Below are 26,929 nucleotides of genomic sequence, written 5' to 3' on the forward strand. Positions count from 1 at the left end.
TAGAGGTGCGCTGACGATCTTCTCAGCAGTCTTTACCACTCTCTGCAGGCGTTTTGGGAGTTCTGCTCCCATGACACACAGTGATGCAGCTGCTCGAGATGCTCTCTGCGATGCAGCTGAGAATCCCTGGTGTCATGCTGAATCTCCTCATTCTTCGAGAGATGTATAGACCGAATCAATGTGACATTGTGCAAACTACAGTCACTTCCAGCAAGACAACTGGCAGTTGATTTGCATTGCGAAGATGTGACATCGCCAAAACCTCTTTATCTTTGTTTTGTTGCACGTATATATATACATATTTATGTATATATGGCCGATGATGGTCTGGCCTATCTTACTGTTCTGCTGTGTTTATTCTCTGTACTGTCTTGCTTTTCTAGCGTCTTGATATCTACCTTACAGCAACATCTCTGCTAGTTTGAACAACAGCTATTTTCTTTAGTCTGTGGCCCGATGGTCTCCAAACTAACGTCAGATAAAGTGTTGTTAAAAATGTCATTAAAGCATCAAACCTGCCTTTTAGATGGACTGGATGTATACACTATGAAATAACACAATTAAATTGCTGTAAACTCTGGATTTTCTACCCACAAGTAAGTGTACACATTGTGATCTGCTCTACTGTTTTGCACAATTACTGAGAATAATCAAAAGCATAAGACAGCAACACTGCTGTGTAGTGAATACAACCTCCCAGCAAGAAAGCTCTGAGTGATCACAGAGAACTTGTGTGGTTGTCAAACTCAAAGTCAAGCTCAGCGAGGGGTCAGCTGGCTGTGGCCTTTCTCGCCCTGCTTATAGATTCCTCTGTCAGCCTGGAGACATGGAGGTTCGGTTAACTGCCCACTATAACAGCTGCAGGTGTAGATCAGTGACCTGTAAATGGAGTGGAATATATACAGTATATAATGGAAATTTTCAAAATATAATATGTAAAGCACATTTTTTAATATACATAAATAAGAAATCCTGGTTTAACCCGGAGAAGGCGAGCCACTCGTTGGAAACTCAGAGTTCAGAACCTGAGGAGGCTCCGTCACCTGAAACCTCTCAGTGAGCTGTTGAATTAAAGAGCTAAATAGTCACATACACAAATCTCGGAGGGAAACAGCAAGCAAACATGAAGAAGTTAAAGGTCCAGTTTGTAGAATTTGATGGCATCTAGTGGTGATGTTGCAGTTTGCAACCAACTTAAAGCTGCAATATGTAAGAATCGGCCACGTGTTGAACTCCAGACAAACAGGGAGCAGCACATGGTCAAGACTGTTTCTGTTAATAATTTTAGTAAATTTTTGAAAGTTTTACACTGAAATTCTTACATTTTGCACCATTAATACTCCTTGCTTCCACTTACGGTGGACGCTAAAAACGTAAAAGGTCCTCTCTAAAGCCAGCGCTTGGTTTGTCCACTTTGGGCTACTGTAGAAACATGGCAGTGCAGCATGGCAGACTGTGGAAGAGGACCTGCTCCTTCTGTAGATATGAACGTTTCTTTCTAAGGAAATGAAAAACATGATTCTTATTTCCAGGTGATTATATACCAACAAAAGCATCTTTATGAATATTATATTACATCTCCGGCTATAGAGCAGCATTATAAAGGCCATGAAAAGTAATCTGATTATAACTTGTGTGTAGGAAAGTCATTATTTGATTCATATGACAGAGAACACATGATCATCCATAATCTGTTAACCCCTTCATGGAGGAAGAAGCATTCAGCTCGTATACTACACAAAAATACTATGTAGCTCGAGTTAAACATTTTTTTGATGGCTATTTGTCCTTAATCAAATCAAACTTGAATAAAAACACCACTAATGTACCATAGTAGCCTAGTTCATTCATATCCATTGACATATTTTTGCATTTTTTTTTTTTTTTTTTTTGCAAAAAAACGAATGAATCATGGCTCCTGCTGCATCTCTTGGTCTACTACTAAAACATCAACTACAAAAAAACACATAGGCCCTCCCAGGTACATGCTGGTCCTGTACCTCCCCACTTATATGAAACCCTTGGGTCCCCAAATTCTTACAAAAAAAAAAAATGGCAAAAGAAACTATGATACCTAGACCTAATACAAACAGAACTATCTAGAACAAGTCAAATACTAAAGAGTATTTCATCATACAGGAAAAAGGTTGCTGTCAGTGTTGTATTATATTTCATAATAGTGGATTTTTTGACTGATGCATTAATGTTTAATCTTTATTCTAAGGTCGTAGCTGGACTAAGTGGAGTTTATGTAATTAATTTACATTGTTCGGTAATTGAATCTAAAGTAATTTATCAGCCTGTTCTATAAAGTCAGTTATAATCAAATCTGTAAAGAAACCAGCATCTGCAGCTGTCACATAAATGTAGCCGAGTACAATAGTTGTCAAAATACAGTCAGAATATAAAATTTAACACAGGACTTAATTTAATTAGTCACATGCCACCGCTGCTTTAAACAGCGTAACGTTGACAGAAATAAAGCTCAGCGCTGCAGAGACTCTAACACAGAATATCTCCATGTAGGTCACAATACAGATATAATATCAGGTAATTGACATGAGGGAGACGGTGATCGTCATCACCTCCGTCATGGCGAGCAGAGTCAGAGACGGTTTTAAAGGAAAGTTAAAGAGGCGACACGCTTCCTGTCAAACTGTTCTGATTCACAAAGAAGAAGTTTGAAATGCATCACACTGGTTTCTTGTTTGTGTCTGTCAGCGTGACTTCTGGTGTCGTGAATAATCAGAGTGCTGTTGTAATAATGATTACAGTAGCAGGAACTGTCAGCCCGGTATTGCAGCGTGCACCGATCAGATACATATTCATGTGAACAGCGTGGCCAGCTGTCTACCTGAGGACTCAGTCTGTATACTGACTGTCGTCTGGCTCGCTGCGCAGCTTTTGTTTATTCAGTTCAAAACTAATTGAATCACCGAAGGAAGCGCTGCTATTTCAGGTGAAATTGCTGCGGCTTGTTAAATTTCCCAATGGCAAAAATAACAAGTTTATATCTCACAACGACCGATGTCTGGTTGATCTGCCGACGTGCCCCATTTCACACCGGATCCAGGTGGATTTTAACATGAATTATTCATGAAACGGTGACACTGGGAGGATTTCACAAATTAGTTTGCAGTAAATAAAGATTTTAGTTGTTTAGGGTTTAACGTTAGACTCTTGTGTTTCAGGCCGTACTGTGGAGATACAAGTTCTCTCAACTGAAAGGATCATCTGACGATGGAAAGAGCAAGATCAAGTTTTTGTTCCAAAATCAAGACTCCAAATCTATTGAAGCAAAGGTAATTCAAAGTTTCTAACAAGAATATCAAAGCAACAAGGTGACAGAAGGTGAATCCACTGAGTGTTTGTCTTCGTTTCTCTTTAGGAGCTCGAGTTCTCGAACCTCTTCGCCGTGCTTCACTGTATTCACGCTTTCTTCGCTGCCAAAGTTGCTTGCCTGGACCCGATGTTTGTGGAGAGCCAAGGCAGCGCGACTACCACCGGGTTTCCTTCTCTTTCCACCATCTCATGTAATTCACAGACTCCTAAACTCAAATACGCCACTTGACAGGCACTGCTCTCCCGAGACACCTTCTAAAAGGACGCTGCACTTAGTGGCGACTGTGGCCTAAAACGGTGGACGGGGAGAAGTGGAAAGTGTTTTGGAGGACAGCTGTAATACTCTGGTGGAATAAAGGACCTCTTCGGGAGTGATATACTTGATACCTTTCTGGGATTTCTGGACCTAAACACGGACCTCTTTGAGAAACGTCCTGGGGAAAAAAAAAAGAAAAAAAAAAAGCCTCCATGGACGCAAAGTGTGCGATTAAAAAAATGTTTTTAAGTGAATTGTCCTCTTGATCCTCAGACATCCTTATAATCGACACACATCACGAAGAAGAATAATTCTTTTCCCAAGGTAGTCTGCTTTTCTATGTCGTTTTATTCAAGTTTTGAAGATTTGAAGAGTTAAAACGAATCACATTTTAGCCTTTTTTTGATCCACATGAGACGGTACAACGCTTGAACTCGTGCAAGGATGTGTCTGGATGCTGAGTATGACGACGTAGTATGACGACGCTTTCGATATTTCCATCTTTTGTGTGTTTCTTGAGATGAAAACTTTTACCTACAGACATTACTTCAATTAGCAGTACTATTTATTTTCCCACTGGAGTGTAATTAGAGACGAACTAAAAAGCTAAAAGGCAACAAAAATCTGATCTGGTGGACGAAATGAGTACATTTAGATGGGTTTATATACCGAGTAACCTCATTTCTTCTTCTCTGTATATGACGCAGTGGGCAGAATATAACTTTAATGGATAGAAAGGCTGTTTGAAAGTGTAGTTTTCTATTGTATGGACGACGAGCGAACACTTTGATAATCAGGTTCACGCCACCGTTATCTAAACATGATTAAAAACACCTTCCATCATGTTTATAGCATTTTTTTCCCCCCCAAAACTTGATTATGTAAATAAACACTGACATTCAAATGAACTCAAAGATTTATGAATTACGGCGATTACTTGAGGGATTACTTGTCGGGATTATGGCATTTGTTAATTTGATGTGCACCAGAGAGGTAGGTAGATAGCTCATAAACCTCGTGCTCTCTTCATCATTTACTCTGTGGACCAATTTAGAAGAAGAATAAAAATCAGCTATGGTGTATTTTTCAGAATATTTTACCTTTTTTTTTTTTTTCCTTTTTTTGATTGTAAATAAGAGAAGACACGCCGTGAGAGGAATAGAAATATGTAGCGTCGTGACCTCCAAAGGTCCAGGACTCCCCTTTAAACTTCACTCTGTATTAAACTGTTTATAAATGCAGCAGAGTGACAACTAAACTATCATACTCAACAAGAGTTCAGGTCAATTAGCGCAATTAGTCATGCTCTTACCTTCCATTTACAGAGTAGAATGCAAACAGAAGAGGCCCATGGGTAAGTAAACTCTAGAGGATAGTAAATTAAATGGGATCAGTAAAGTGCTTGGTACTGTGCGGGCTTGTTAAGCTGACACGAGTGTCTGAGGGAGACTAATGGTGGCGCGGTCTATGCAAAGAAAGCCTGAATGATGCTTTTGTGCTTTAAAAATTATCTCGGTTGCGTACCCTTACAACACAGGATCTAGAGAGTGAGGTTTATTTTATTTTTTGCAGATGTTTTATTAACAAATATGCTGTGTAATAAATTAATAAATGAGAACTTTTATAACATGGCTCACTTGTGGTCGGTTTTGTTTTTCACGTGTGGATATGACACAGATTTTTCTACACACTGATTTGGCTGGTTAGTGTATTAAAGGTGGCCGCCTGATCGAAAGGTTCAGTAGATCAATAGTAGAACAATTATTTTAATGACATGTAAGCAGTACAACTCAAAATATACAGTATATTTGACCACGCTTGACTGACTTTACTTATTTTGATACACCTTTAATGATAATTAAGTCTATATAAATACACTTACAAATACACTACTTGAAATGTAACTTCAAAAAATCATTTTTACATATTTAAGCAACACTAAACAAGTGTTTTTACTATATTAAATGTGCATTAATGTGCAAATGATATGAGGTAACATAAGTGAAGTATACATGGTGAGGTCCTTCATTTGCAGAGAAGTGTAGTTGAGTACATATTGAGGGTTTTTCAAAATAGCACAGTCAAGGTGCAGTGAAGTTTAGTCAGGTGTATTTGAAGTTGTTCTCCTCATACATCATTAATACACAAGTACAAGACCTGGAAACCTGCAGCTGATCAAAGATGCTACTGAGTTGCATTATATGGATTGTAGCATCAAGTGTCTCTGGAGCTCGACACACTAGAGACTAAAAGTCAGGTTTTATTTTCCTCTGCTGTTTCCACGTGACCATTCATTTAAAATCTCTCTAAAATCTGGAGTCTCTTTGACTAGAGCTTCATGGGAGTTTGGGAGTAAGTTTTGGCTTTATAGTTTCATATTTTAGAAGTTAATTGATCAAAAATTGATTTTACACAGCTGCTTATATTTTCATGAAAACATGCATCTTGCATGTTACCTCCAGTAACCTGCAGTCAAAGGTAGAGGACTTCTATCAGACATCAATATATTTATACCATGAATTTGTAATGCATACTGTATTGGGTTTAGTGTGCAGGTCAGGGCCTGTTTGCTTGGTTTTGGTTGAGAAGTTAATGCTGCGCCAAGTAACTGCAAGAGGTGCAACTGTTTATTTTATTTATTTATTATATTATTATAATGTATTACACTCACACAGCCTGTCACTTAAAGGATAAGTTCACCCAAAAATGAAAATTCAGTCATTATCTACTCACCTCACGTCAATGAAAACTCAGGTCAAGTTTTGTGTTCCTCAAAACATTTCTGGAGTTTTACAGCAAAACAGCGCTGCTGCATTCTCCTGAACCGGTGTTTCTCAGCCTTTGTACACTGTGTAGCACCTCAGAACAGATTACTTCTGCTCCTGTGCTCAGCTGAACTCTTTTGCATTGTTTCCTGCTAACGTTAGCAAGTGCTGTAGACGCTTCAGTGGCGCCAAGTAGCCATTAGCACTTGATTGGCACTTCACTCTCCAGTGTTTTGCAGTGTTTTTGAACCTTTCAATTGAACACCCCTTACCATGTTATTATTACAGTGCGAGTAATTATATTACATATTATAGGAAATATTTTAAATTACATTTCAGTTTAAGGATTCTAATTCAAAATTCTGCAGTTTCCTAAAAAACTGAAGTAGAAATAGTAGAAAGTAGTAAAAAAAAATAAAATAAGATCAAATTAAAACATGAAATGGCTCCAAACAACTTGTCTGGCGTAATCCAAGTCTCCGAAAGCCCCGAGATCCTACATTTATTTGGAAAGATGTCATTTCCATCGTTTTGTAAGCCAAAATCTTCATTGAATCCACTGAGCTAACAGCGTTAGCATGCACCCTTCTGAAGAGTGCATGTGCTAGACCTTCGAGTTAAAGGTGTAATTATGATCTTTTCAAATCAATTTGGGATCTTGGACAACAGTGGACAAGCTGTATGGAGCCATTTTATGTCCCCATCTACTTCAGTTGTTTAGCAGTGGAGAAGAAATGTTTTCTAGACTAGAAAACTGACTTTCCATCAGCATAAGGGTTAGTAGATAATGACTACCTTTTCATTTTTCTGTGAACTTGTCCTGAGATGGATGAAGAGATGTAGCAGTGACAAGAACATAAAAAGGTCATTGGTACGGGTTGCTACTTCATCTTCATTTGCTTGTAGTGACAACTCATTTGACTCCTCGCCCGTGTCAGACATACTTTGGAAACCAAATCAAAAATAGCTCCCACAATGATTAGAAGAGGCATAATGTGATTGTGACCTTTATTTTTGTGCCAAACATTTACGGAGAAACAACACATTTTCAAAATGAAACTGCACACACTATGAGAAATCAACCTGGGCCTGATAAAACAGTAACAGAGCCGCTTTTGGCTCTCGACAAATTAACTTGATATAAAAGCAGAGAATCGGTTATGACTTGGTCTTCAGCGGGTGCCGTTATTGTAGTCGACTCTCGTCCACATTAAATGTAATCACAGGCAGTCCCATTAACTTTGGTGCAAGGCGTGACCTGAGAGTCGAGGTTGTAGGTCCCCTGCTTTCAATACTTAATGTGCTCTCTAATTAGCAATTACATTTTAGATAATGGTATATAAACTGTCGCATGCCTATAATTGGTCATGTGAAATTTAATGGATACCAAGCAAATCAAATGGGACTATGTTATTATTGGTAATTATAAGAATGACAAATTATTCCATTATTGCTTACTTTCAAAGCTTTCCGATGAATGTAAAAAAAAAAAACCTTACAGAAAATAAATGTTACCTCTTCACACACAAAACTACTAATAGAATAATCACCCCCTTTTTTTTTCAAAACAAAATATTTTTCAGTACACCAGAACAAAATGAAGACCTATAGCACTAATATATCTTATCTATTTAACAGACAGCAGTGGAGTTTTGATCTACAGAGTTTCCCAGTGTCAAGATACAGTACAGCAAGAGGGCGCTACAACAAACCAAATGCAAATTAAACTGTATGCAGAATCATATGATAACAATACATATATATCACTTTTATATTGAATAGAATTCATATCAACAACATTCAACTCAGCTTTTGGAATACTAAAATATGCATTCAAAGTAAGATGAAGGAAAAACGTCCAAGTCTGTGACCGTAAAAAGCATGAAAAAAAAGTGTGACATCTATCAGCGATGTGCTTTTTTCTTTTTTCACCGTGGAATGTTTTTTATTTTATTATTATTATTAATATTATTATTATTATTGTAGAAATATACCACTTTATTTGGGTAGACTTACTGTGCCGGAAACTCACAGTTCTCACCTAATGTGATGGGATACGTTGGCACTTAAAAGCCATCACTATCAGGGAAGTTCTGCAAGCAAGTTGTACTTTGATTAAACAGGGTTTACATTACAAGAAGTCCAGTCCACAATAGAAACGAAGCCAAAAAAATGGCACCTTTGTTTTCTTTTTTTTTTTCACTCGAGGACTGCAGGATAAGGTGCTTTGCTGGACGCTTCTACAGTCCAGGATACAAAAGGCTTCAAAATCCTCAGCGATTTTGATTTGCATTGTCGTCGATATAAAAGCGCATTTCTATACAGAATTTATCTCAAGGCCATCTAATTGATTATTATTCTTTAAATTCTTTGTTTGTTTGTTTGTTTTCTTTTCCGGACTTGATCACCTGGGACATCACCTCCAGTGACCGATCGTAAGATGTGGAGCAAAGTCAGGAACAGCCAACACATATACAGTATATTCATGCATGTACTCATTAATGACAAACATCTCCCCTTAACCAGTTCCCTCTTTTAAAAAAAAAAGAAGCTGAAAATGTGAATCACCGCTGAACACCCGTCATCAGCTTTATCATTATTTTAAACCTCTGATATGAATCATTAAACTAATATGCTATTTGCAATGAAAGGAAATCCATGGAGGGGAGAGGGCTTACAACACCTTATCATATCAAAGAGGATGTCAGCTACTCAGTGAGAAAACACAAGTATGTAAGCACCCTGTAGAAAAAGTTACATTAAAAGGTGCCCTGTAGAAAAAATTATGAACCAATCTCAATGATCTCTGGTAATAGGAAGGTACAAAACACGTTAATATCAAGAAGAGTAATGACATAAGTGTCCCATTCGTGATTACGCAACACCTTACTCTCAAACTCAAAATGGGAGGATGTGGCCTCGTTTGCCTCTCGGTGCCTTTTTCTCCTCTCAGCGTCATTAAATCCCCCGACACTGATAGTTAAAGCTTCTAAAAAAGCTGCAATAAAAGTCTTCATCTTAGCATGATCGTATTTTAACAAATATAGTAAGAACTTTGTTTGTTTTGTTTTTTTTATACAATTTTTAATCTGCACACTTCTGCAGAAATCCTGACAGTGTGATAAAATCTGAATCTCAAAACGGGTTCCTGAATCTAAGTCCATTTAGTATAGTTTTTACATTGTTCTCTTAAATACAAATCAAAAGAAAATGAACAAAAACCTAACAACTCATAACAATCATAACATTATTATCCAATATTATCTATGACGCCTCTTTCTGTTACAGTTTTGCCATCAAGATTTAATGGAAATAATGCTACATTTGTATTGAAAAAGGGGTGAAGAAAAAGCATTTCAGCAGGCGCAGCACCCGTTAAGAGTGGATATCGAGTGAAACAGTCATTTCTCTCTGTAATACAGCAAATATGCTTTCAGTGACTCAGGCAGCGGTAAAGCCATTATTTGGTCTCTCAACACGTTCACTTGCTTGAGGATTTCAATGTCGCCAATGTCTCTTTCCTCCTCCTCCTCCACTTCCTTGTGTTCTTCCTCGGGGTGCTCCTCCTCCTCGCTCTCCACCATTTGGGGGATCAGCTGGTTGCCTACAAAAACGTAGGTATTGATGCGTCGCCGTCTGCAGCGCCTGCGTTTGCGCTTCTGGGGGACTCTTTGCACCACCCCCTTCCCCTGACTGTCCTCGTTGGCCAGGTTTCTGAGGGTGCGGCGGATGTAGATCCGAGACAGATCCTGAAGGCTGCGGACAGTCACCGGAGCTGAGGACAAAGAGAGATGACACAGTCCTTCAGGGCGATGCGTCGCACAAATAAAGAATAATCCATACACCAGTGCTTCAACTAGGTCAGCATAAAGAAGTCAAAGAGAAACTGTGTCTCAGTATTTTAAGGAAAAGAAAAAACTGACTCTATGTAGCAGCTGCAGGGTGAGCTTCATATGTCAAAGCAAGTATTGCTCTAGGAAACGTCTCATCACATCACTTTGAATGTAGCGTCTGACTTTAAAATACTGCCTGCCTTACACATCAAACCCTGTTAGGCACAATGACACCCAGAGACTCTGAGGTTTTGTTTTGTTGAGGACGGAGGCCGGAGAACTTACGCAGCTGGACAGTGTCAGGCTTCTCTCCATCAGCTCTGCTCTGCTGGACCAAGGGGGCAAAGGACACCGCCAAGATGTTTTTGCTCTCCCATGAGCACTGGCCAGTCCTGGTTATCTGGGTCAGCTGCATAAAGAGATAAAACCTGAACTCAACACTGAACTTATAAAATATGAAACACTACTGTGTGGCACTGGGGAGCAAGGAGAGAGAGCCTAAACAGCACAGTTGCTCCAGAATATATTCACTTCTTCATAGTGGTGAGCCCCCTTTCACTGCTTACTTCTACAGATGCCAGCAATACACTGTTCAAAATACACCTGTATATACTATGCACAATATTTATGTATTAAATAACATTCACACCTCTAATGATCTCCAAATTCCAGGTGTTCATTATAGTTGGCAGATGTACAAACACTACATACCCAGAGAAATATAAACCGTGCCCCTGGAGAAGAAAGAGGTCCTCCTTTACATTTGCATGTGCGCTGCTATATCACACAGGTTCATGAAATATTAACTCCATCTCCACACTTGATTAGTATGTGAACTGATAACTGCCAGTGGGTTAAAAAAAAAACATCGAACGGCATCATCAACGAGAGAGTGAAGACATCTCCGACATATCTGAAGACATACTGATATATATCGTCTTTGATCCCCTGAAAAATAAGTTTATAAGTATGACTAACGTTTGACTAACCCAGCAAACTGAAAGACCTGGCAATCACAGTACTTTATCAGAAAGATGTAAAGTCATACTAAATAGTAATTATTTGAACATTTATTTAATCATGCAGCCTCATTAAGATCAAGAGCTCTTTTGCAAGAGAGGCGGGACATCAGAAGATAAGACGCACAGCATGAGAAACAATGACACATATCTCTATTTAAGGCCCATTATTTTTAAGGTAAAATGCATCCAATCAGATCAAGTTTTCAGGTTTTCAAGTCCTTTGGAAACATTTTAATACCGCCATCAATCAGCTCTGCTCATGATTTACATAACTGCCCACAACGGCCTAATACTACCATGTAATTAATAAACACTATAAAAAATCACTGACGGTAGAAAACTGCTGCAACTAATGATGATTTTCATAATCACAATCTACTATTTTCCAATTAATGAAATGTTTGGTCCATAAAGCAAATGTCTTCAAATGTCGTGTTTCATCCGCCAATCAGTCCAAAGAAAAAGGGAAAAGCAGCAAATTCTGACATCTGAGAAGCTGAGAAGCAATTAATGCGTTTGTCATTTTTACTCGAAAAACACGATTATTAAATTATCAAAAGCCAATTAATGCAGTTGGCAAATCATGTCAGTTATAAGATGCAGTGCATTGCCATATCGTTCACCCCGACCAGACATATCATCAAAATGTCTGCTGGTGTGAGACGTTAGCCTTCAGCAGCTGACAGATATCTGGTGGCTCAGGCCATAACAAGTAATTACCAGTCCACAGCGTGACAGTGATCAAAACACAATTAACGAAGCTCTGGACTCATCATGCGCGGTGATAACGTGAGTGTATATCTTGGTAGGGGGGAGGTGTAATGGTTTGGGGGGCATTCAAGTGGCACACAACAAGTCCATTAATACTAGAGGATACTGCATCCATTCAGAGCCATATTTACTATATTCAACAGGATAATACTGACTGTCACACCACAAGGTCTCCATGTAATTACTGATTTTTTCCCTTTCAACATAGCCACAATACAAGTAAACAAGAGCAAGTTTACAAAAGGTTTCTGATTCAGGGTTGTAAATGCTGCACATCTACCGAGGCCGAGATTTTAATCGTGACATTGATGTTTAATATTCTATACGGGATTTTCCTGAAAAAAATAATAAAAATAATCCCTCTCAATCATTTCCTATGACCCTCAAAAAGTATTAAGCAGTGTCTGTATCTACAGTGACCGTGCCCTCTGCATGAATTTTCTTGTTATTTTGCTGTGTTCAGGATGTTTCTGGGCGTTAACCTTTGGCCAGCAGTTTGTAGCCCCCAGCCAAAGAGGCAGAAGGTCGAAACTCTGTAAAAACGTAGCGGCCAGGCTAAATTGCTGTCTCCATCTTTTTCTACTGCTCTCAGTCTGTTAAGAGCTGCCTGTTTGACCAAGGGCGGGGGGACAAAAAGCGGACCGGATGAAGTGTGCACTTTGGCTGCAATCTCATAATCTTCAGGATCGTGTTGAGGTGTTTCTGTTTGTGCCAAGGTGTTTCTATTTGTGCCTAGGACTGTAACCGCTGTGGGGGAAAAAAAATAAATCAGAAAATCACGTTTTATTTCTCTGATTCACTAGCTTTGTTCTTGCGAACGCCACTCCCTCTCTTCATTCACTTTCTAGCTCTCTCAGCCGCAGCTGCTCTTTCTCTCCGTCTCGCCCGTTTAGCCGGAGAGGAGGGACCGGCTTTGAATGGTGTGTTCACAAACAGCAACACATCCTAGTATGCTTTTAACATACACAAGGAGTCACAGATGACAAAGATTGTTTCTACTACTAACACTTTTATACCAAAATTAGTGCGTATATGCAGGTTTTGTTAAACGTGGGGCTATAAATAGTTGCTTGACCTCTCAGCTTTTTTTATGTTTGTCATCAGGAAAGCACCGGAAAAACAGGGAACAGTAGAAAGCGGCAGATCATTCACCTCATCAGGCTGCATCCAGGAGATTTTTAAATTTGTATTATTGTGTCTGAATTAGACACATTGTTTTTTCTGGAGCTGATAACGGACGTTGCTAAGGAGTGGGACATCTTGCTTCTTTCTCACCTCTGTTGGGAGTTACACATGCTCAGTATTGATCAGGCAGCTGGCAGCAAGGCTTAGTTATTAGTGAAATGGAAGCCACGAACTGTGGTTACTTTTTTTAACATCTTTAACTTCAATCTCTCTTTCAAACTCAGCGCCGACTGAACGACGCTTGGCTTTGCTTGAGCGGAGAAGGATGGAAAAGTATTAACAAGCCAGCATCCTTGACTTCAATGTCATAGCTTTTTCACATCGGTGCCCAGCTGTGTCTTTGAAGTTTCTCAATCACAGTAAGTGTGTCAACACACTCTGTTTCCATTCATGTTATTTCACCTGTCCTCCTTTTAATAAGCTTTTACTTTTGGAGGTGGAAGGTGCTGGCTTTGTGCTGATGAAAGGCCACGACAAAACAAGAGAGAGAAAAGGAAAATTATTCACATTAGTGTGACCATAGTCTGTGCCTGTTTAGATCTCACAAAGATCTCTTATTAAAATCGTGTTTAATTATTTTCTCCATTATGATTCATTCATGTGTAGGCTGTTTTCATTCTTACTAATGCCTTCTGTCAGCATAACATCCGATGGGTTTCTAAAATATACTGTACTCACTGAACTCTGTTCAGAGCACACTCAGGCCTTCGCTAAATAACAGACAAAATAAAACTTACAAATCTTGGGTCAGGATATTTAAAGTTTCTCAACTTGACTTTGTCTGCCAAAATCCTTGAACAAAAATCTGTCAAGATCTTTACCCTTCTTACTGGAAACAGCTCCTGCCAACCATTTTCTCCACTACTTTCCTAAAATATTCTTACATGCCCCACAGTCTGTCCACACTCACACATCCACCACTTTAAATAAAACATTTTATTAACACAGCCCTGTGTATGCTCCTTGCACCGCTGTTCAAATCCAGGGGCAGTCGTGGCTCAATAATGCATGTGAAAGTTGCATAACCACTCTTGTAGGTCAAAGCTATTTTACCTTGTTTTCCCTCATGGGCTCACATTCTGTATAGCAATCATGATTTGTTGATTCTGTATCATCCTTACCTGATCCTCTATAGGCATCACCAGAATGCCTCCAATTTTCAGCAGCACTTTCATGTAATTTTCATGGTCCTTCTGCACTCCTGCGCCGCAGTAAATGCGATCGTATTGGTGACTGTCTGTTGAGATTTCAAGGCAATTCCCCACCTCGAAGACGGGTTCACAGAACTCAAACCTGTGAAAAAATAATGACACATATAGTGGATAAGATACATTCAACAGGCTCATTACCACATTTGTGAGCCGTGAGAGAATTATGCAAATTGGAGCAGAATTAGAGAGGTTTAAATGTATTCAATTTGCAAGACAAAGGGAGAGAAACTGGCAGGTAAAACTGTTACTAGTGCCTGTGGTTTGAATACATTAAAGTTCCTGTTAAAGGAATAGCCTGACATTTTGGGAAATGCACACGCTTATTTGTTTTCTTGCTGAAAGTTTGATGAGAAGATCGCTATCACTTTCACATCTGTCCCTTAGGTATAAAACTGCAGCCAGCAAAAAGACAGGAAACAGGAGGACACAGCTAGCCTGGCTCTGTCTAAAGGTTACAAAATCTCTAAAGCCTCTTTTAGTCCAGAATTAATAAACAAGTTATAACATTTATTGGTTTTAGGCAGACTTGTTACCTGAAGACAGAGCGAGGCTACTAGGCTAACCTTGTTTCCAGTCTTTATGATAAGCTAACAACCTTACATTTAATGGACGGACTTGAAAATTGCATCAATCTTCTCATCCATCTCTCAGCAAAGAAAACAAATCAGCTTATTTGCCAAAATGAATGCTCCTCTAAATTGTGTACTTACTTATCAAAGCTGTCACTATTCTTTATGAAGTCGTCCAGTTTCTCTCGGGCATATTCAACCACGTCCTTATGGAGCTCAACTCCGTGGTTCACACCAAATGGCCCTTGGGAAAAAACACACAACAGAAACAATATTTTCATTGTATTACCTGGGGATGGGGGGATATAAGATTGTATCACAGAAAGGGATAAAAACACTTGGGATAAGTTGATCGTGGTGAATTTCCCTTATCGGGGTAATTTTGAAAAAGCTCGATAACGTACAGTCTTAAATTGATTTTATCATTTAGTTTGAAGTGCCACAAGGGGGGTTGGAGGGGGGGGATTGCATTTTCCAGTCATTTTAAAACCCCAAGCCTATCAGCAGGGCTAAAGGCTCGGCTTGCCCGATGTATCCCTCACAAAACAAGTTAAATCAGATGTGTCGAAATAATATGCATTTCAAACTAAAGAACAAACAGGGAGATGAGGTCCTCGCCCTTTATTTATGCCTTCAACCGGAGCTTATTATTTAGGATTACCTTCCTCAAGGTTATTTGATTATTTTCTCACAAAAAGGATGTTCACTAAGACAAGAAGTGTCCTATCTGTGATGCAATAAAAATGTTTGTTTCTTAAAAAAATGTGAGTTAAAATGATTCCAGTATGGTTCAGCTCCATTTTACGACTCGATTAAAGGGATAATATCTTGAATCACAGTTATTTTGGCCAGGTGTTATTAATAAAAGTCATATCGTCCCAGGCCTAGTCTTACCCAATACCCTTTTTTAACTGATTTACTATCTTCTTAAATAGTGTAATTTTTCTAGCAGAAAAGCCAAATTTAAGGATCATCACAGCAAAACAGTGTTGCAGCATTCTCCTAAACAACTGAAGTAGATGGGGATTTGTGTTAAAACGCAAAAACACAACAGAAAATAAACATAAAAAGATTCAACAGACCTCATCCAGCATAAGTCTCCAGAATCCCTCAGTTGCCAAATTGATTTGATTTTTGTCAACATGCACCCACTTCAGACAGGGTACGCGCTAATGCTGTTAGCTCAGCAGCTACAGCAAAGATTTGGGAAAGATTTTCAAATCAATTTTTGGATATCCGGGCTTCCAGTGACTTTGATTATGCAGGACGAGCTTTATGGAGCAATTTTATGTTTATTTTATGTGTTTTTTTTTACGTTTTGGAACAAGTCCCCATCTACTTCAGTTGTTAAGGACAATGTTTATACTCTGTTTTGCTGTGAAGCTCCAGAAATGACTATACTTACTATACTTCACCTGCCTTCTCATCAGCATGCGGGTGAGTAGACAATGAATGCATTTTCATTTTTGAGTGAATTTATACTTTAAGGCAATTGTGATGGGCATCTTTGCTATCATCAGATTATTTGAAATGAAAATGATAATTTCAGTCCTTTTATCATTGTTGCTGATTTGTAGGCACACACTGTATTTTCAGAGTACATCTGTTTACCAAGATTTTACAGGACACCTTAACACTTCCCACACACGAGAAAATCACAGCTGTGAAAAAAGGGTACACTATGCTCACCTATGATGAGGCCAACCATTGTGCTCAGGTAGCCGGTTCCACTGCCCAGATTGAGGAAAGACAGTCCTGGCTGTAGTTTGAGGGCCTCCATCACCTCAGAGTATATACACGGAGCAGACAGGTGTATGTTGCCATGCTTCCACGCCAAGTCTTTGTAGGCACTGTCCCGGTAGCCGTCCAGATAGTAGTCCCCGCGGTCTATGGCCCGAAAAGCCTGTTCAACTTTTTCTGTGCGAATATACTGTGCCTCCTTCAGATTATCAATGAGGTCGTCATTGTCCTCCCCAGCGCTCACGGCTCCCCCCATGGTGCAAAGAGAAGAGAAACAGAGGGGCCGAACTCGTTCGCAGGATGAGTCCTCAGAGTGGCATGGAGGTGAACGGCCAGCTGAAGGATGCTGCCGCTGTGACTCCTCAAATGTCGGCTCAGACAACAGTCATGTCCAGGCAGCAAGTGACCTGAGAGAAATTATATAAACACGTTACGACAATACGCCAGCTAGGGAATACAGCGTCTGGTCACATCTGCCAGTAGAGTGCAGATTAAAGATGCTGATAAAAGTAAAAATTTATTAAGATTCTCTCACAACTGAGATAGTCTTTTGATGAAAAATTAACAACTGTGAGAGAAGCAGACTGATTAGGCTATAGCTGTGATTTTCCAATTAGTTCTCCCCTGGGTAAACTTCATTTATGGATGAAAACATCAACAATTTATGTTTTGCGACACCTTCATGAGGGACTTGACTATTATTTGCAAACTATGTATTCACTAAAATGTCATGTTTGAAAACAAGATTGAGATTACTGTTTTGCCTGTCACATAATTTCCACTACGCAGATGTTAACCCCCAAACACACACTTCCCTTATACAAGTTGATTATGCTTGTTTTGACATAGATACGCCTTTTTCACAACACAGGAGGACAGCAGGAGCACAGATGTAATTAATAATCAAATTTAGGCTACAAGGACGCTGTATAATACATTCTGGCTCACAGCAACCACGTCTTACTGGGATGCTTAATGGAAGAGGGCCATCATGAATATTTGTCACACCTGCGACTTTCCTGCAGACACATTACAAAATATCTGTTGTGGAAAAGCTCTATGTTAGAGAGGTTGTACAAAATGAAGCATGAACTATTTTCTGAATGGGTTACAATCTATCTTGGACAGATAAATGTCCTGCATTTACCGTGAAATGTATGGAAGAACATTTCCACCAGTTAAAGAAAAAACTAGTTAGATGAAACTGAGCTTGATGGGGAAAAAATTCCCATGTAAGTCATAATAATGAGATATAAAGAAAAAAAAATAGCTTGTGATTTAAGTTTTTTATCTCATAATCACAATTTATCATGGGATTTTTTTTTTTTCATAAAGCGTAGCCTTCGTGTTATTTTTATAGAAATGGGCTTTCATGAGATGTTTAATAATTTTTTTGTTGTGTTTTTATTTTAGAGCTGAAACGGTTAGTTTAAAAAGGTCCAGTGTGCAGGATTTAGTGCCATCTAGCGGTGAGGTTACAGATTGCAACCAAGTGAATACGCCACTAACCACTGCACCACACATCATCATCATCATCATCATCACCCTCCCCTACAGTGCCCATTAAAAACACAGAAAAATATGAAAGGCCCTCTCTAGAGCCAGTGTGTGGTTTGTCCATTCTGGGTTACTTTAGAAACACAGCGGTGCAACATGGCGGACTCTCTGGGAGCGGACCTGCTCTGTCGACATAAAAGGCTTCAGGTGATTATATACCGATGAAAACATAATTATGAACATTGTAATCAAGTCTGGCCCTAAATCGCACACACTGGACCTTGAGAGAAAAGCTTTGTTATAACTTTTTTTTTTTTAATTACAAAAATTCACTGCTCCTTATCATTACAACTCTGATGCTTATAATGACGTATAAAAATCCCTCTATTGTTGATCTGCTCACACCTAATGTCCATATTAAGGCTCACAAGCAGCCATTTCCCTTCATTTTATAAAGGTACACAAGCCGTAAAGGGAACTGCTACAGGGCAGGGAGTTTTTTTTAAAAAGGGGTCAATTAAAACAAGCACTGATCTCCGGTGATTTGAAAGTTACTTACATTGTGAGTATACTGAGCTCTACTTTGTAATACTGAACTATCAAGCACCACACAGTAGCTATAAAGAGAAATTTCTTAATACATGGTGGTTTTTAAATGTTTTATAGCTGCTTTGATAACTGAAATACCCCACGCTGGCACAGAGTGAATGGGTAAAACTGGAGATGCAGCCAAGGGAGACAAGTCTTGAATTCCCTCTCTGCCTCCTCAGCATCTCCACATCTGACTCAGCTAATACAGATTAAATTCAGAGGTGACTTTGTAGTGGGAGGCCTGGGAAGGTAATTTTCCATTGGCTCTTTCTCTCAGGCGAAAAGAATCATTGATTCGCTTACCATCGCTGATTGTACAGCAGTGTATTTTTGTATTCTAGTAAAGCATAGTCCTTTGAGTTGCCGGCGGTTGAAAGAAATTCTAGGAAAAATGGGTCAGGAGGTATTCTGCGAGGAAATTGCTTTTGGGTACTGCTTTACAGTGGTGCCAGTGATAAGTCTTCAAACAGGGGTCATTATTCACCCACTCCTTTAAGATGAAGTGAAGCTAGTCTCTTTGGAAATGGGAATCAACTGGTAAACACACACAGGGTGTCCTGGGTTGCCCCCCTGCTGAGTATGGAAAGCGTATCGACGCCATCTCAGGTCACAACTGACTGCTACGACCTGGTTAGGGACAACTGTGAACCATCCAGGGTGACGAAACATGTAACAGATCCTCTGGCAACACAAGATCAAGTCTGGTGCTGCAACTAAATACCAAAGGCCTGTCGAGGCAGCACACAGCTGCGTGTTCAGACAGGGTGAGTTCAACTCGCTGTTACCTCATGGTTATCAGCACTTACAGTGGAAAAACCAGACCTTTTTATCAGCTAAGCTTGAGAAAGAAAATTATGCTTATCCCTCTATAGCAAAAAAACCCAAAGCGATATGATTTGTAGTAGTAGAAAATAATCACACGTATCAATGAATCTACAGTCAAAAGTCTCATGTTTGCTATCAAGAGTGCACAGAAATCATTTGTGATGTGTAATGACAGATTACAGCATTTGTAATTGTAATGACTTGTGTTTCAAAGCTACAATAGCCATGAAAAATACATTTCTCATTAATATTTTCCATATTCTTTCACAACACATCCTGCCTGCTAGAGGACGGTGTGTCAGTGTTTTGTTTCAGCAAAAATGTGAGCATGTGAGGTTCACGCTGAAGGATGTGATACCGAACAAAAGACTCGAAAAGGTGTAATTACTGAAACCTGGCTGTTCGGGAAATTAATTCAGGGACAATTTTCTTTGTGATCTAAAATTTATTGTTGCAACATGTTTGCAGATATGCTCAGCGAATGCTAAATTCATAGAAGCGCTCTGTGTGTTTGCTACAAAGGTACCTGAAATATATTATTAAAGTTATATACACCAGAGTATTCCTCTGTGTGAAGATGCAAGTAAAAGGAGCTGTGCTGTTTCTCTCCATGCTGATATGAAAAATAGAAAACATCTCAACTTTGTACTGTAGTTCAATACACCATTTCAAATATTATATTTTGGGGGTAATGGCATGGCTCAAGGGATAGCAATTTTGGTTGGTTAGTCTGTCTTTGTCAGCCCAAATGAATTTGATGATTATGTAAGACCTCATCTAGTGCATCCAGCAGGTCACATTTTCCACTCTATTAAATGACAAGCGTTACCCCAAAAACTACTGATCTGAGCTTCAACAATTAGTCAATTAATTGACGAAAAGAAAAGCAATTGCCAACTGGTGATCAATTGATTGTTTCAGTCATTTGTTTAAGCAAGAATGTCAAACCTGCTTCCAGCTTCTTAAATGTAAAGATTTGCTTGCTGTTAGAGACTATAATGCAGAAAAAGATGCTTGGGGTGATTAATAAATGTTACATTTCCATTGAAGTTTACGTTTTAGCACACTGATGTCAATTAGGACAATAATGTTTCTTGTTAAACTGTGAAGTATCCTGCCTCCATTACATCTTTGAGTGTAAAGCTTTTTCACCCCCTAATATCAACCCAGATAAACGAGCCTCGTTTGGGCTAAATCGATTAATCGTTAAAATAATCTGGAGATGTATCAATACTCAAAATAATCGTCAGTAGGAGCCCTGCTAATGACTCAGTTCCCATCAAATCTGCTGTGGACATCCAAGGCACACAGAAGATAAATTATACCAGTTCTGGTCACCCAGTGACCTATTTTCCAGCACAAACACTACACTGAAATGTCCAGTTTTACATAGTATTCCTCAAAATCTAAAAAGTGGAATTGGAAGGTTTTTTTCTGAATATGTTCGATGACCTACTGAACCTCCCTCGTGTCAAACCCGAGAGCAAACTTTACACATAACACATAATCTCTCATTTCATATTCTACAGGGCAGATGGTCACTGCAGCAAGTTTAAGCTCCTAACAGGAAGAAGCCATTTAAATGTATTAACCCCCATGACCTTAGGCCCTTCTCACACTTTTGATAAGAGTTTATTTTTTATTTAGTGCAGCTGCATTTTGTTGTGTGAAGGCTAAAGCTATTTAATCTGAGAGACAGACATTTTTTTTTAAATGCACTGCAGAAGACCAATTTCTACCATATATACTTGCCATCACAGTGGTATGTTTCTATAAAGTGCAATGTTGGGTAATTCTGAACCCGCCTTTTGTTCCACCCTCGTACTGCCATGCAATCCTCTGAACATTGTCATGCTCAGCGGCGGATGAAACCTATTTATTCAGGTAACAATATGGCTCTCCCTCAGGTTAGTGTTCGAGCTCTGATGGTGCGTTCAGATTGAATGAAAAGTCTATTTGCATCTCTTTTTATTTATGCAAGTCGGACCACTGGACTGTGTTAATTAGCCACAAACTGCCAAGGGATGTGACAGTAGAGGCTAACAACAGGAGCAGACTGCATATAGATCTGAGTTTGTGTGAAACAGCTCAGATTGTTTTAAGAATTACCTCAACTCCAGCTGATTCTGGTGTCTATTCATGAAAAGAAGCTCATAAAGATTTGGGTTAAGCGTTAAACATTTTCAACTCACACAGACCCTCAATTTGTGACACCTTAATGAACCTGCAACCTCGCAATTCACTTTGGTATGCCCCACAAACATTTTTTTTTAAAGAAATCTGAAGAAAAAAAATGTTCCCAGTGAAAGGTGACACCTAATCTCTCCTACATTCATTCTGCTTCTGTAATCTAAGATATTGCGCCCTCATTGTTGTGTCAATTCTTCCCAGTGGTGTCGAATATCGATATTTTTCAAGGTGTTATATCAAAATTAGAAATTCCAGTATCGTGACAAGCCTATTTCAGTCTGAACACATCTTCAGGATCCATCTATTTGTTTGCACTGATCTGTAATGAGAATGATAGCATCACAGGGCTGCCAGCAAATCCATACACTCTAAGTGTTGTTAATTACTGTCCCTGTGTGACAGAGATGTGCATTCAACCACAGCTGAAGTCTTTTTTAAGCAAAGGTTTGTTCGCTCTAGCCATCTATGATACTAATTGGCTTTTCAAATGATGGTGGGATAAAACAAGACATCTGAAGAAACCACTTTGGGCCCTGGGAGATAATAATGGATATTTGTTTGTATTTTCTGACATTTTATAGACAAAACTATTTCTCTGGCAAACGATGAGTGGATTATTTGATAACTGGTAGTTGTAGCCCTAATCATCAGGATTTGCTATCAGATAGATGGTTCAAAAATAATGGTTTTTAGCTTTTCACCGGTGAGGACCTGCTGCTCATCTTTGTCATGGTCTCGACACTCTACTTAATATTTTTTGGCTTTTTTGACTGTTGAGAGAAAACAAGCGATGTGATGATAGTTTCTTGTGATGGGCCTTTTTTCACTATTTTCATACAGTCCGGAGACCAAATGAGAAAATAATGTACAGATAAATCAATACTGACAGTTACCATTAGTTGCACCCCTTGTCTATTGCTTTTGCACCTGTGTCCCTGAAGTGTTAATTCAACTCTACGCGGTTCAGTTTGTACATTGTCGTTTATCATTTTCTGAGCCAGGGGTGGAAGTGAAATACATGTACTCTGCGACTTACATCTACTCCACTGCATTAATCTAATGCCTTTACTTACTTTGCAGATTCACATTAATAATTCAAAATATAATTGATAAATAAATAAATTATGCTATATTATATTTTGGTTGAGTTAAGACCTTATTGATCCTTGGAGGAAATGTACAGGCTAACCACCAGTATATAAATTCAAACAAGCTCCACCTTCACCAGCTGGTGCTCGCAGGTGCAATATATAAGAATTGTCTACCTGTCGAATATATGCACTCCAGACAATGAAGGGGCCGGCATATCTCTAGAGAAACTGCTAACAGCTACTAGCTGTAGCTGCCATTAGCTAGTTAGCTCAGTTAGCAGCGTAGCTAGCAGACCTTAGCTGACTAGGATTATCTTTTCCAAATTTAAAAATCTTTTCGTGGAGGGAAGCAGAAAAGCAAAAAATGAGAGGAGGAATTGAATCTTTTTTTCATTATGTGCGTCAAGAAAAAACACTGAAATGCGGACAATAAAATCAACTCCTATGGTCCATCAGAACCAGCTATGTGAGCTGCCTGAGCCTATGGTCTGTGCCATTACTACATCATTCGGAGTGTGACGTGTGTAGTGTCACAATCTCTTCCAAGTCCTAATACTGACAACTCCACTGTGTTTACGAGCTAAAAGACAAATCACTTCCTGGTTACTGAAGCCCATTCTTAAACGTACAGTTTCACCAATTCATCCACACAAGGCATTGTGATGCAGTCTCAAAAGGTCAACTTCAATCTTGAAATGTCAACTTTATTCTCGACATTCTGACTTTTTGCTTGAAGTGCATAATGAAAAAAAAAACACAACTTCCTCCTCTCATTTTTTGCTTGTCAACCTCTGGCCCTAACACTCTTCCGTACTTTCTGCTTCACATCATTATACAACTGTTCCTATTTTTCTGTCCACACTGGTGTTCACAGATGTTCGCAACGACTGACACCTGGTGAAGCCAATCAGCTGTCTACCTGCTCACGTGCTGCAGTTGCCACACAGACGGCAGCCCCGTCAGCCAATCAGCGGGCCGGGACCACTTTTCTTCGCACTGCGTGTGACGATGGAGCAAAACAACAACACCGTTTTCACGAAATGTTGTCAAGCGTTATTAATCACGCCTGTTCCTTAACCCTGCCCGTGCACATCTGTAGATAAATACACAAACGAGTGAAGCATTGATTACACAAGCTGACAAACACCGACACTGAACGTGTGTTTGTCTGCCTCTCATCCAGCTTTTTGTTCCCCACTTGTCGACCAAACACGCAGTTGCTTGGCCAGCTCTCTGCAGTGCGATTAACCTCAATCTTTAGCAGCGACTAACTCAACCGGTTTGTTAGGAAGATGCTGAAATATCCACTCCTGTGGGTTTTCAGCAGCCGCTGCGAGGGGAAAAAAACCCAAACAAATAAACAAAAGACAACGCTGAATTTCTCGGGAGCCTCTCTTCCGCCTGATGGGGCAAACGTGTGTGAGAGGAAAAAGTCACAAAAGACGAGCTGCGCAAAAAAAAAAAAAATGAGAAAAATGCGCGAATTTAGCAAAGGTTGCTCACACTGACGAGTGAAATAAAGGCTTTTAAAATTGAGAGCGAAGTGCATGAGTTCACGTCCAGTGTTTGCTATCGCTGTGTGAGCCCAAAGCTAACGTTAGCCTCCGTGGGCCTGAGTGCGCCATCATCAAAACAAGAGACAAAGCAGGTTAGGTAAGCTCGCCTCTTTATCCGGCCGTTACACCGCTAACCAGCTAACACAACAACTGCTAGCATAGCGCGACACATTCAAACAAAGCTCCAACAAAACAAACACCCGCCGACAACACAACCAGGCCGACTCGGGACACACAAAAGCGGTGAAGAAACTACAACAACAACAAAAAAAAATACTCACAATGCCGTGTCGCATTAACTCTCTCCTTGTGTGTGTGTGTGCGGACGTGCAATGCGACGGTCAGTGACAGCGGCTCTCAGACGTGTGCAGCCTCCTTCAGACGTTAAAAGTGCGAGCTGGTTAACGGAGCTAACCTGCTAGTTTGGTGAACAGGTAAAGTAGTGACGGCGAGCTGCTGTGTCGGAGTGGAAGAAGAGAGAAACAGCTGAGAAGAGGATGTAAACACACGTCACGTGGTCTGAAGTGTTGTCGATAGAGGGAAGCACTGTTGCTCACATCTATCTATCTATCTATCTATCTATCTATCTATCAGTACATTTACTCAAGTACTGTACTTAAATACACTTTTGAGGTACTTGTGCTCTACTTGAGTATTTCCACTTTACTTTGTACTGCCACTCCACCACATTTTGGATGCAAATATTGTGCTTTTATTCTATTATTATTATTTTTTTGTTGCATCAGAGCCAAACAACTAAACATTAAATTGCTGAATATCAGATAACCAGACGTATAGTACCATAGTATGTAGCATATACGTGTAAATAAGTGTAATTTACTTTTACTTTGTAGTTTTGATTGGCTACTTAAGTACATTCTTACCAGAATGTGACTTTTGATTAGGGGTCGACCGATATGGCTTTGTCACGGCTGATACTGATACTGATGATTAGAAATCAAGGAGACTGAAAACATATATTTGGGACCGATGTTCATTTCCAGAAAAAATAAAATCTTTATGGCAAAATTTTACACAACCAGTGATACGAACTGTACTCAGGTACAATTTTGAGGTACTTTACTCGAGTATTTCCTTTTTCTGCCACTTGTAATTCCTCTCCACTACATTTATTCGATTAATTTAATCACTAATTACTTTGCAGATTCTGCGTTTATAGGCTGTTAATTGTGTCCGTGAGGAAATGCAAACGGAAGTGTTGAAAAGCGTTCTGCCTCGCGGTGTTAAGGGAAGTGAGAAAAGGCTCCTTGATCTGTTTCCTTAATCCAGATCTGCACCTAAACTTAATGGGGTCTATTCTGGGCCGAGACCCATCATCTGTCCGTGTTTGGTGGAAATGCGTCCTGTAGTTTTTGTGTAATCCTGCTGACAAAGCAGATAATGAATGGGCAAATCACAGCCTTGTCTTTGACTTGTTTTAATGTATCAATCGTTAATATTTCCATGAGTGCATTTATTGTTTTACTATATTTCTACTGAGGTAGTTTCAGCATGAAAAACTCATTTACTTTTGTGCATGCGCTGTACTTTTTTTTATGCATGTTAGAGTCAGGTGTAGTCAATTTGACTTTTAATTAGAGAAAATTACATCCACATGGACTAAAATGTTGTTGTTGTTGTTGTTGTCAGCTTGGAAATGAGACAATGAACGCTTTAATCTGGCTCTACTTTGTGCACTTTATTTTGTAATTTTCCACTTGAAACTTCAGGAATAACAAGGCCCGGTCTACTGTGACAAAACCTGCTCATTAGTATTTCTTTTAACGAGAGAGGACAAAATTGAAAAGATCGTGGAAAGCTTCGCCCACCTTGTAACCTCAAACAGTTCCCTAAAGGAAAGGCCTAAATTTAGCCTGCAGCTGGTTTCTGTGTGGGAATGGATGATCTCCAGGTTGAATAAGGAAGCAGTCGTGGTCAGCAGACAGACGCAGGTCTGGGTTGAGGTTTCAGGGACCTGGCTTCACCTCATCGCTTGATAATACTGCTTATTTTTAGGAGGGAGGCTGCGTGGGCAAAATAAGCTACAGGAAACTTTCAAACCAAGACAGCATTTATCCTGTTTTCAGTCACTTCTCTGCACAAAACCATCTGGATGATTAGTTGCCAAAGTGGCTGGCAGTATTCAGTACGTTTTTCTTTCAATTTACATTTTGCACACTGTTTTTGCACATTTTGCAGTGTTGTTCTCCTGCACGGTGTCCTCTGAGGTGAGGTGTTGTTTACTTCCCCAGGCAGTGGTTTCATTGCATAACGACGTGGTATGGAGCCCTTCATACACGACCACAACATACACAAGGCTGCAGATAGTTTAACATGGGTTCCTTCAAGTTGTCAGTCATTGAATACTGCACCTTCTCATCCCGGGTCGTTAGCTGTGTCGCACAATGGCCTGTTTTTAGCGTCATAGTTAGCATGTGGTGCAGGAAACCAGGACCAAGTGTTGACTAATAACCTTATGCGCACT

The 26,929-nt window shown here is 39.5% G+C and overlaps 2 protein-coding genes across 4 annotated transcripts in view; one reads left to right on the forward strand and one right to left on the reverse strand.

Annotated features, from left to right (window-relative positions):
• sntg1 (syntrophin, gamma 1) overlaps positions 1-5,229 on the forward strand; it is a 37,425-nt gene extending 32,196 nt beyond the window's left edge. Inside the window, exons 18-19 of the mRNA XM_084369285.1 lie at positions 3,192-3,302; positions 3,389-5,229. Of these exons, the coding sequence (XP_084225411.1) occupies positions 3,192-3,302; positions 3,389-3,571 (294 nt within the window). The 3' untranslated portion in view covers positions 3,572-5,229. The remainder of the gene's footprint in view (positions 1-3,191; positions 3,303-3,388) is intronic.
• Positions 5,230-7,357: 2,128 nt separating this feature from the next.
• On the reverse strand, positions 7,358-24,964 carry pcmtd1 (protein-L-isoaspartate (D-aspartate) O-methyltransferase domain containing 1). 3 transcript variants are annotated; one of them, XM_084369420.1, is made up of 6 exons: positions 24,726-24,964; positions 16,644-17,101; positions 15,096-15,198; positions 14,296-14,467; positions 10,482-10,605; positions 7,358-10,138 (listed from the first exon to the last, which is right to left on the reverse strand). In XM_084369420.1, exons 2-6 carry the CDS (start codon positions 16,948-16,950, stop codon positions 9,765-9,767), a joined length of 1,080 nt encoding a protein of 359 aa, XP_084225546.1. In that variant the 5' UTR covers positions 16,951-17,101; positions 24,726-24,964; the 3' UTR covers positions 7,358-9,764. The 3 variants fall into 3 exon arrangements, with proteins under 3 accessions (XP_084225546.1, XP_084225548.1, XP_084225547.1); XM_084369422.1 differs by having other exon boundaries at positions 24,860-24,959; XM_084369421.1 differs by lacking the exon at positions 24,726-24,964 and adding an exon at positions 23,808-24,646.
• Between the last annotated feature and the right edge of the window lie 1,965 nt (positions 24,965-26,929).

The sequence above is a fragment of the Pagrus pagrus genome, assembly GCF_965226575.1.
Source record: "Pagrus pagrus genome assembly, chromosome: 12".
Taxonomy (NCBI): domain Eukaryota; kingdom Metazoa; phylum Chordata; class Actinopteri; order Spariformes; family Sparidae; genus Pagrus; species Pagrus pagrus.

Coding starts and splice junctions, on each gene's coding strand:
- pcmtd1 (XM_084369420.1), bottom strand. CDS start 16,950: ATGGGGGGAGCCGTGAGCGCTGGGGAGGACAATGACGACCTCATTGAT. Junction 15,199..16,643: donor AATGGTTGGCCTCATCATAG/GTGAGCATAGTG, acceptor TTTTTTCCCAAG/GGCCATTTGGTGTGAACCAC. Junction 14,468..15,095: donor AATAGTGACAGCTTTGATAA/GTAAGTACACAA, acceptor ATTTTTTCACAG/GTTTGAGTTCTGTGAACCCG.